General features: G+C 48.6%; 1 protein-coding gene across 3 annotated transcripts; it reads left to right on the top strand.

Moving 5' to 3' along the window:
* The first annotated feature begins 2,911 nt into the window (after positions 1-2,911).
* Positions 2,912-11,359, top strand: LOC141748907 (alpha-2,8-sialyltransferase 8F-like). 3 transcript variants are annotated; one of them, XR_012589139.1, is made up of 8 exons: positions 2,912-3,005; positions 6,019-6,087; positions 6,266-6,352; positions 7,412-7,556; positions 7,705-7,817; positions 8,042-8,128; positions 9,073-9,692; positions 11,274-11,359. XR_012589139.1 is itself a non-coding variant. In XM_074601606.1 (7 exons), coding segments are annotated over exons 2-7 (954 nt in total). In that variant the 5' UTR covers positions 2,915-3,005; positions 6,019-6,085; the 3' UTR covers positions 9,533-9,911. The 3 variants fall into 3 exon arrangements, 2 of the variants coding, with proteins under 2 accessions (XP_074457707.1, XP_074457706.1); XM_074601606.1 differs by lacking the exon at positions 11,274-11,359 and having other exon boundaries at positions 2,915-3,005; positions 7,352-7,556; positions 9,073-9,911; XM_074601605.1 differs by lacking the exons at positions 2,912-3,005; positions 11,274-11,359 and adding an exon at positions 5,580-5,716 and having other exon boundaries at positions 9,073-9,911.

Below are 11,359 nucleotides of genomic sequence, written 5' to 3'. Positions count from 1 at the left end.
CCTAAGCCTCAAGTCCCATAACCCTTGTAGTGCTATCAACCTAGGGGCTGCTAACCAGAGGGACCCATAACCTAAGAGGGCCATAACCCTAAGGCTTGCATCGATAACTAGGGGCCCATAACACCTGGGGGTACTTTCCCTAGGGGGAGGCTAACCTAAGGGGACCATAATCATGGGAGCATATAGCCATACAGGCCAATAAACCTAAGGGTCATTAAGCCAACATGGTTCTAACTCTAGGGGACACTAACCATGAGGGCCCATAGGCCTAGGGGCCCATAACCCTTTGTGGTATTAACCCCAGGGGCCCATAACCCTAGCAGTCACTAAAACCAAGGGTCCATAAGTACGCAAGGAGGGGAGGCTGTTGAATGGCAGAGAAGCGACATGGGCAGAAGGTGCTGAGCCAGAGCATCGCAGGGGCTGCTTTTCTGCACAGGGACACTAGTAAGGCTGACATGGGGGTGGTCAGTGTCCTGCAGAGCCATCCTGGTGGGAGGTGGAGGCCAGCTGCTCAGGACTAGTTTAAGAAACATCTAGATGTGGCACTTCAGGGCATGCTCTAGTGGCAGAGATTGTAGGTTGTTTGGTTGGACTCGATGATCTCAAAGGTCCTTTCCAACCATGACAATTCTATGATTCTATGACCACAATTGCTTTGGGGCTGCCACATCTTCCTCCTGACACAAGCACACTGAAGAGTAGCATCTCCTTGCTTTGCCAGGCCCATTGTCCTGCTCTCCTTGATAAAGAGGCCTCCCTGGGTCCCATACTGCCTGTATTCTCAATGGTGGTTTTCTTCAGTTCTCCAGGCCAAAAAGGTCTTTCTCCACTGTGGCAAAGCTCTCTTCCTCCTCCTGAAGGAACAGCTTCCCAAAGAGCTGTCTCTCGCCAACCCCATCATGGCATCCTGGGGCACTTCCTAGAGAAGGTTGCCCTTTTCCTTGCTCAGACAGGCTTTAACATGACGGTTGGGCATGGGAGGACTCCCCTTTCACACTGCCCGGGACACTGGGGCTGTGTTGCTGGGGGTAATACTGTGACACGTAGGCCTGGGGCCACACCACAGCCCCCGCTGCCACCCCTCTACCCAGCATCGGTGGGAGGAAGAAGGTCTTTGGGGTGGTGGCCCTGATGCAGTCCCTGTGTCCAGGGGATTGGACTGTCCCTGCTGTTTGTAGCCATGTACTGGGCAGAGCCAGGAAAGCCTGCTGGGCTCCCTGCCCGGTGACCAAGTGTTCCAGGGTCCCTCCATCACCACAGAATGGTGGTGTCCACAGAATGGACAAGAGTCAGGTCACAGCCTGGTGTTGGGAAGTGTGTTCTCCTTCTGCCCTACGTGCAGTCAGGTCGCAGAGCAGAGCTGGGGCAATGCCAGGAGCTGGGCACTGGTGACCACTGGGAGAGGTGGGGTCTGGAGTGGTGGGAAATCTGGTTTTGGGCACCAGACATGGTCCCTGGCATGTGTGTGGGATTCTTTGTCTCCACTCTCCCCACACCCCACCTGACAGCATCAATTCCAGGGTTCTGGCCTGCCTTGTCAGGCATAGGACAACCTCAGGCACCAGAAATAAGGGTTGTCTCTTCTAAAGACATATTCATGGTAAGCACCAACCCTGGAAGGTGACAGGGTGGCTACAGTGGCTCACAGCAGCAATACCATCACCTGAGATTGCCACTGCCAGGCCTTGAGTCATGTGGTGTGGTGTATGAGGGCACGGACTCAGCCTGTGATATGCACGAAATCATTTATTGCTTCTCGAGCCTTGGCGTTTACACCCGAGCCCTAAAACTTGCCATGCACCTGCTAGGCAAGTAGACACATATTTCAGATCACTAACCCAGTCACCTTATTCAGTTCCCACTAAGATAAGCACGTTAAGCTGTTTTCTTGTTCCACGTTTACGTCGCAAAGCTGTTTTCTGTTCCGTGTTTATATTGGACAAGTTCCTCTTCGTTCCATCTGTATCGACAGCTGCGTTCCTGTTTCTGTGTGCTCTGCTCACTGTGCCTTTGGCCGTACGCAGGCCTCTGCTCGTAGATCTGCCGCAATGTGGCTTGAATCTCATGTGCCTAGGATTTTCTAAAAGGTGTCTAAAGAGCAGCTTTTCCACGGATTGATAAGCATGTGGTTTCTGACTGACAAGTTTGGATCCATTTTGCTGAAGACCATGAGCTCCTGCAGTAAGGGGATGTGCAGATGTGTGCAGCTGCCTGTGTGGATTATAACGCAAGGTCACTGTACCCATGGCACTCTGACAGCTGTGCAGGGGACCACAGCTCCAGAAGCTGTTGTGTCAGTGCGCTTGGGGATACATGGATGAGGAGGTTCACCTAGCTGATGGAGAAAGCCTTTGTGAATCCCACCACTTTGCTGGGTTTTTTGTTTGATAGTGTCAGTCACAGGAAGCAGCAGTGAGGGAGGCTTTGTAAGTGCAAGGGCTTGCACACCTAGTGGAGCTTGATTTTGTGGGGATATTTCAGGCTCCACAATCTTTTGAGCAGTTTTGGGAGTTGTAGGTCTAAGCATGGTTTACTGCAGTCAGCCTCTGCACTAAGCCCAGCAGCTAGCTCCTCTCCCAGCTCTGCAGGAGTATTCTGAGGTCTTGGCTGTATACACTCAAGACCCTTGTCTTCTTATGTCCACATCATCTTGTACAGCAGCTGTTTGCAAAATGCTCCAACAATCAGACAAGACACCTTCATATGTACCACAGGAGGCGCAATGTATAAAAACAAGGCCAAGAAAGGCCTTTAATCTGGATGAAAATGCACTGAGCACTATTAGAAGGACTTTACACAGTTCAAAGTTAGTTGCGATCCTGAAGAAACGCATGAGTCACGCCGACAGAAAGAAATCACTACATCTCCTCCCCCTGAGGGGGCAGTTCCAGATCGATTGGAGGTTTGAGGTGTGGCAAAACTGCATCATCCCAGGTAACGGTGCACTTGAATCCAGCTTCAGGATCAAACAGGTGTGCCTCATAGCTGCCTTGGTCTAAAAGGTATGTGAGCTTTAACTTTCTTGGGTTTAGATTCCATGCCTTTTTATTTTATTGAAATAGTCGATTTAGCCTCGTAGTTTTGGGGTTGGAAACTGAACCATGGATTCTCATTTTCTAGGCTGTTGTTATATAATTGGTGCTAAAAATTAGTGCAGTGCTTGTATTAAGTTATTGAGTTTCAGCAACTATCCCTTCTGAGAGCTGACAATATGCTTGCCCAGACACAGGGCCCTACAGAGAATATTACTCTCCCCTGAAAAGAGCTGTTACTTAGGAAAAAAAAAACAAACAAACAAACTGAAGAAACCTAGCTCAATAAAACCCCCAAACCAAAAAAACCGAGGTAACAGGAAGTGCACTTGTTCACTAACAGCAATAAAATCAGCATTCTGATTACCTTCATTTTGCCTGGGGCTGGATTAGTCAGGTTCCAGCTTTTGGAGGAAAAGTCCGTTGCTAAGCAATACTGGTAAGAAGAAGCTTTTGTTTTCCTTGTGAAAAGGCCACTTGGTGATCACAATCCTGATAAATCTAAAGTTTCCATCTTCATAGAATTATAGAATCATAAAATCAAAGATTCATAGAATCATAGAATGGTTTGGGTTGGAAGGGACTGTCAAAGATCATCTTGTTCCACCCCTCTGCTATGGGCATGGGCATAGATCAGACCACTCAAAGCCCCATCCAACCTGAACTTGAGTGCTTCCAATGACGGGGCATCCCCAACTTCTCTGGGCATCTCTTCCAGTGTCTCATCACCCTCATCGTAAAACATTTCTTCCTTATGTCCAATCTAAATCAACTGTCTTCCGGTTTAAAACCATTGCCCCTTGTCTTGTTACTACAGGCCCTGGTAAAAAATCTTTCTCCATTGTTCTTACAAGCCTCCTTTAAGCATTAACATGCTGTAATAAGGTCTCCCCGGTGCCTTCTCTTCTCCAGTCTGAGCAACCCCAACTCTCTCAGCCCTTTTTCACAGAAGAGGTGTTCCAACCCTCTGACCATTTTTGGGGTGCTCCTCTGGACCCCATCCGTCAGGTCCATGTCTTTCTTGTGCTAGCGACCCCAGAACTGGATGCAGTTCTCCAGGTGGATTCTCACAAGAGTGGAGAGAATCATCTTCCTTGACCCACTGGCCATCCTTCTTTTTATGCAGCCCAGCATACAACTGGCTTTCTCAGCTGCAAGTGAACATTGCCAGCTCATGTCCAATTTTTCACCCACCAGTTTCCCCAGGTCCTTTTCTGATGGTCTGCCCTCAATCCCTTCATCCCCCAGTCTGTATTGATATGGGGGATTGCCCCAACCCAGGTGCAGGAGCTTGCACTTGGTCCTGTTGAACTTGTTCACATGGGCCTGCTTCTCAAGCCTGTCAAGGTCCCTCTGGATGGCATCCTGTCCCTCAGGCATGTCAACCACGCCACTCAGCTTGATGTCATCCGCAAGCTTGCTGAGAGTGCACTCAATCATGCTATGTCAATGATGAAGATATTAAGTAGTACTGATCCCAGGACGGATCTGTGAGGGACACCACTCATCAGAGGTTTTCACTTGGACATTAAGCCATTGACTGTAACTCTTTGGATTCAGCCATCCAGACAGTTCCTTATCCATCAAAGCCATATCTCTCCAATTTAGCAGCCGGAATGTTGCGGGGGTTCAAAATTTCCACTGGAAAGATTTGGATTAGGCTAATTCAACATCCTGTAAACAGAGATGAAACATCCTGAAAAACAGCAAACTCAGAGGCAGAATTTCAAAAGGAATGTCAACAAAGCTCTGCTTCCTCCTTCCCTTCTCTGCTGCACCTTGCGATTATGCTGCTCTTTGGAGAGAGCCAGAACAATTATTCCTCAACCAAGGATCAGAAGGTGGTAAAGGACATGTGGAAACCAATGATGTGGTTTGGAAAATTCTGCAAAGCTGTTTCTCTTACCCACAGCATATAAAGGTGTGCCTCTGAAGAAACATGACAATCCAATGACATGTCTCTTTTGATGTAGAATTGGCATGATTGGGGTGGCTGCTTGCAAACAGGCAAAACCACAGCGTTCCAGGACAAAGGCTCACCGTTGAGATGAGCAGGATGCACTGCAGTTCTATGCCGCTGATCACTGGGGCTGGTCATGGCCCCTGGTGTGCAGAGGGGTAAAGCAAATGAGGAGAAAAACCCTCCTGCCCTTTTCTTTCCAACATAGATGATGAGGAACTTGTGTGCAGACATTTTTAGATAACTGCTAGAGAGAAGGCGAAGGTGTCAGGGACTGGAGCCAAGACTGTGGAATAATACCAGTGGAACCATTGCCCTGGAATAGCTGAGGACAGCTTTACAGGGGAATGAATCCTACAGATTGGTATTGGCCCATGATGCCTTCCAACAGGGTCCAGTAGGATCCTGCGATAACCCCATGGCATGCTTCAGCATAGCCCAAGAGAAATGAGTTCCCTACTCTCCCTTGGTTTTCAGAGAGTTAAGGCAAACTTCCAATGAGGGCCAGTGCCAGAGAAGCCCTGGGCTGGGTGTTTACACCCAGGTATGGAGCTTCCTCATTTCTTCTCCTCTCTCAGGCATTCTCCAAAATGCCAAACAGCATCAGCAGGGAGGAATATGTGAAGCCAGGACTACTGAAGACGTACAAGCTATGGGTCATGTTGCTGGCTATAGCTGTAATCTCACTCGCTTCCATGTGCTTTCTGGCGTTGAATGACAGGTGAGTGAGGGACAGGATGGAGGAACTGTGTCCCCTCAGTCCTGGAAAGGAAATGGGAACATGGAGGATCACTCCAGAAGGTCTCCAGGGCAGGAATTAATAGGGTAGGAATGGAGATAGCATAGAGAATGGATGCAATGAGTTTCAGGTGGAAAGCCCAGGGTGGGAGTGGTTGAAGGCTAGGCCATGAGATGGCCAAGGGGAGACATTGGGGTATGGGATTGCTGGGGTGGAGTGATGGAGGAAAGCTGTGGGAGGACATCATATTCTGTCTCAGTTTAACCCTTTGGGTTTTTTCGCAGACCTGACATCAAGGTTCCAGAAGCAGAAGTGTGTCAAGAACTGTTGAGCAACATAACACAACCTCAGATGTGAGAGTCGTGGCCACAATTGTGCTGGGCAGGGGAAGACAGGCAACTGGCTACACTGGGTCACCTGGTGGCCTCAGTGAAGGTCCAAGGGGTAGGCAGGGATGCAACAGAGAGTCATTTGTTTACAGTAAGTGTTTGTGAGAGCATTCAAGCTGCTTAAGAGCTCTTTCTGCCCTAGGGTGAATGAAGACTGGAGCCTGACACATGTGAAGTTAATGCAAAGCTGCCGCTGGAAGTTCAATGCTACTGCCTTGGCCCAGTACAGGTGATGTCCACAATTCACAGGGGGAAACTACTCAGTTCACCTATTTCCAATAAAATCTCAACCAAAGTGGTTTATTAATTTATTGATGACACATGCTTAATCCACATTGGGTGAACTAGACATTCAGGATCAAATATCAATAACAAAGCAGATAAACCAGAATTTTAGACACTTACAAAATGTCAATACGCAACTATACATTTCTAAACACCCTTCTACAAATAAGCCCAAGGAATTCTAATCACGCAGAGCCACACACACCGTTACACGCACAGGCTTCTCTTCACAGGATGTGCATGTGCTCTAGATTCGTGGGAACCCCTTATGACTTGCTGAGCCCCAAGCCTGCGAAGAAGTACCCCATGAATCCACATAAGCACGCCACCCGTGCTGGGGGTCCCTGCCTGCTGCACCCAGTACTGACAGCCCACTGGCTGTTTATTGGGTCGATCCTCACACACACTCTACACTCAGAATCATATCTAAAGCGATGTTGTTCTCCAGGTCAGGTTGTATGGGTGGGACATGCAGGCACACCCACACCCACCACCCTCGCATAACATCGGTTCGCGTTGCCCTGCGGCATCCCTTGTGCTGACCTGTGATCTCGCCCATTGGCGAGTTTATGTGGGGAGGGATGAAGGCGCACATGGGTCGGGGGTGAAGCTGAGGCTGAAGCAAGCAGGAAGGGCTTTGGAGTAGTGGCTAGGCTAAAGAGTGAAGAACACATAGAAAATGGCTGGAAATGCATGTGGATGAGGAAGAAGAAAATGAAGAATGTGTGGAGATGGATGAACAGAGTGTATGACACGTGCATGATGAGTGCATACTCCAACTGACACAATGCTTTCTTTGTGTTCCCTGTGCTTTCCCAAGCTCACTTTCCCTTTACGCTGCGATACTTGCTTACCTAATCCTTCACTTCTGCTTCTAAGGTAGCACCTTGCCAAGCTCTCTCTTCTCGTTCTCATCCCTCCCTCCTTTGTTGTTCCGTTACAGATCCCCTCCGCCCCGTCCTCAGGACTCTGCTCGCTCTCTTCCCCTCTCTCCCCTTTACAGGGAAAAGCTCGGGAGCTGCTGCAATGCCTCAGCCTGGCTGGTTGCAACACGAGACAACACGCCGTTGGGATCTGAGCTTGTCTATGATGGGCAGCTTTCAAAGAGATTGACAGTCAACAGAAACTTGCTGGAGATGCTACCAGAGGTCAGAGGGCTCTTTGATGGGGAATACGACTCACAGCCTGCATGTTTTCTCTCATATGCCCTGGAATATGTCTAGCTGGACGATCTATGGTAGGTCTTTACTATAATTCTCTAAAGGTGAGTGAATTTCTACATGTTGTTCTTTATAGAAATCCCCCTTTCGGGACCCTCTCTACAAAACCTGTGCTGTAGTGGGAAATGGAGGAATCCTCAGGAACAGCAGCTGTGGCTCTGAAATTGATAGGCACCAGTTTGTAATCAGGTAATTGCTGCCAGCCTGTCCAGGAGAGATGTAGGAGACCAGCAGGAGGAGGGGGTTTTGATGGCAGTAGGGTGAGGACAGAGAAAATGGAGACAGAGGAAATGTTCTGGGGTTGAAGGTGAGGGGCTGGGGAAATGAGGGGTGTCACAGAGGGATGGGTAAGCTCTGAGGATATCATGGAGCATTATTTCTCATAGACTTCCTTTGTTTATCACCTCAATCAGATTTAACCTGCCTTCTGTGGACTTCCCTGAGGATGTGGGCAGAAAGTCAAGCATCGTCACTGTGAATCCTAGTATCCTTCAGCATAGGTAATAGGTGTGGTAATGAAAATGGAAAGAAATGCTTCTGACTTGTTTCTCCCCCATTATTGTGTTCTTGAAGAGGCAATCTCTTTTGCCTCTGCTCTGGGCCCCAGGAAACAGACAGGCCTTTGCTACCAAAGGCCCATCCAAAAAAAAAGCTATTGGCACTTACTGCCCTCTGTGCAGAGGTACACAGGGGAAGACTGCAAGTCTTGGAGTTGTTTGGGGCAGAATTTGTACAAGACTTGGTTGCTGGGGTTTTTTTTATCTTACCACTAGAAATTCATAGCATTTTCAGTCTTTCCAGTGGCCTGATCCTCTCAAGGGTCATATTAAGACAGGCAGGGAGGCTCAGCTGTACTCTGTACTGCTGCTGTCAGGAGGAGCTCTGATGGGAACGATTTGATCTCATTGTGATCCTAGCTGCATAAATGATCTTTACGTTCAGTGTAGAAAATAGGTGCTCCTTGTCCTGCACCAGACATCTAAAATAAGACAGATCAGCTATGACCCAGCTGTGCTTGTTTCCCTCCACTGAGTGCAAAGGACGGTTAGACAATTAGCTCAGATGTAGATATCTCTGTAGTAGATCTCTAAAGGCAGATGGCATGAGTTCTCTCCCAGCCCTCTGCTCCACCATTATTAATTCTCCATGAATTGTGAGCTGTGGGGCCACTAAGGTTTTACATTTGAAGACTTCTTCCCAGCGTTTTAACCAACTAGTCACTAGCAAAACTTCTGGATATTTTCAAGCAGCTCCTCTGGCCTGTGTTAAGCTGCACCTGGGAATTTTGAACTCAGATCACCCACAAGGCACAGAAAAGGGGAACACAGAGATGAAGAGTCAGACGGGTTTTTCACTGCTCTGGGGCAGAGTAGCATAAGAAGGGCAGGGGGGAATGAGGATGGGGTTGGCAGAGGGTGATGGTCCCACATCTCTTACTTTGCAGATTTAATGGTCTGAATCGTCGGCGCCTGCCATTTGTAAAGGCAGCAGCTTCCTATGGAAAGACTTGGTTCCTCCTCCCGGCTTTCTCCTACTCCAGCAATACTGAGCCTTCTTACCGAGCATTCTATGCCTTGCAGGGCTCTGCCTCCCAGTCACATGCCATCTTCTTCCACCCTCGGTACCTGAGTGCTCTAAGCAAGTACTGGCATGATCATGGTTTTCATGTTCGTCGCCTCTCCTCAGGTTTCATGCTAGTGAATGCTGCTCTGGAGTTGTGCGAACGCATTACACTCTACGGCTTCTGGCCCTTCTCCGTGCATCCTGATGGCCATTCCCTGCCCCATCATTACTATGACAATGTGCTTCCCAACAGCAGGGCACACATTATGCCCAAAGAGTTCTCTTACTACGTGGATATGCACTTCCACGGCGTGCTGCAGCTGCATCTGGGGCAGTGCTAAGGGTCAGTCAAAGATAAAGCAAAACAGGCCCTAAAGAACATGGTTTCTGCTGCTGTTGTTACCCATTCTGGGATCTTCTGGTGCAAACCTAGAGACTCTGAGGATGAAAAATATGCCGCCTCCTCTTTTCCACCCCGTCCCAGTAGAGGGTCATCATTCAGTAAGTAGCATTGGCATCAGATCGTTTTTATGTTAATTATTTGGGAGTCACTAATTGCCATCTGTTAGTGCTTAATGCATAATTAAATTTCTGGTAAATAACTTCCTTTCTTGCCAGAAGCATGAATTTATTAACTGCATTTCAGAATTTGAGTACCCCATCTCAAAAGCTTTTCTTTCTCTAACACCACTTGTCAATAAACTATTAGGTGCTCACCACATTTTGATTATTCTTTGCTTATCTGTTTGCTTTAATCAGACTCATGTCACTGATTCTTTTATTTGGTTATTAGCATTAGGCATAAAGCACTACGTTCTGCGTATTTGTCACAGCTATGCAGGTAATGTTCATTCATGGCTTTGAATATCAGAGTTAATCAGCCAGTCCTCACAGTCTGGTGGATTGCCATCTGGGCCAGTGACTAGGTGTGGTTCACATGCTGAAGGGTTGGTTGCAGGCATCAGTGCCCATGAGCCACGGAGCAGCAGCTCTTTCCCCAGCACATGAGCGAACACCAAAACCCCTCCTATGCTGTGGGTAGCTGCCAACTGGTTTCGGCAGTTGTTATATATTAGCATATATATATATATATGATTCTCTGTATTTAGAGTACTGGAGTACTGTGTCCAGCTCTGCAACCCTCAGCACAAGAAGGACACGGACCTGTTGGAGCGGGGCCAGAGGAGGCCACGAAGATGCTCCAAGGGCTGGAGCCCCTCTCCTATGAGGACAGGCTGAGAGAGTTGGGGTTGTTCAGCCTGGAGAAGAGAAGGCTCTGGGGAGACCTTAGAGCCCCTTCCAGTACCTGAAGGGGGCCTACAGGAAAGCTGGGGAGGGGCTATTTGCAAGGGCATGTAGCGATAGGACAATGGGCAATGGTTATAAACTAGAGCAGGGCAGGTTTAGATGAGACATTAGGATGAAGCTCTTTCCAATGAGGGTGGTGAGACACTGGCCCAGGTTGCCCAGAGAGGTGGTGGAGGCCCCATCCCTGGAGACATTCAAGGCCAGGATTGATGAGGCTCTGAGCAACCTGATCTAGTTGAAGATGTCCCTGCTGACTGCAGGAGGGTTGGACTAGATGGCCTTTAGAGGTCCTTTCACACCCAACACATTCTATGATTCTGTATTTAGGGAGTGGCCAGTATGGATTTACGAAGGGGGAAATCATGACTCCTGCAGCTGATAGCCTTCTGCAAGGAGCTGGCTGCCTTGGTGAATGAGAGGAGGGGGGTGGATACTGTTTACCATGCCTTCAGGAAAGGTTTCAGCACTGTCTCCAGCAACATCTTCACTGATGAATTGATGAAGTACAGGCTAGACCAGTGGACAGTGAGGTAGAGTGCAAACTGGCTGAATGGCCAAGCTTACAATATTGTGATCGGTAGCGTGAAGTCCAGCTGCAGGCCAGTCAGCAGTGGTGCACCTGAATCTGAGGCCAGTATTATTTAACATCTTCGTGAATGATCTGCATGATCAGATGGGGTGCAGCCACGAGTTTGCAGATGATACACAGATGGAAGGATCAGTTGACACATTGGTTGCCTGTTGTTCACATGCTGCCACCCTGCTGCCACCCAGAGTGACATCAACAGGCTGGAGAAATGGGCTGAGAGGAACCTCATGAAATTCAGCCCCGGGAAATGCAAAGTCCTGCACCTGGGGAG

This window comes from Larus michahellis, chromosome 9 (genome assembly GCF_964199755.1).
Source record: "Larus michahellis chromosome 9, bLarMic1.1, whole genome shotgun sequence".
NCBI classification, from domain to species: Eukaryota; Metazoa; Chordata; class Aves; order Charadriiformes; family Laridae; genus Larus; species Larus michahellis.
Note: the sequence above shows the minus strand (reverse complement) of the source record. Positions and strands in the feature narration are given on the sequence as shown.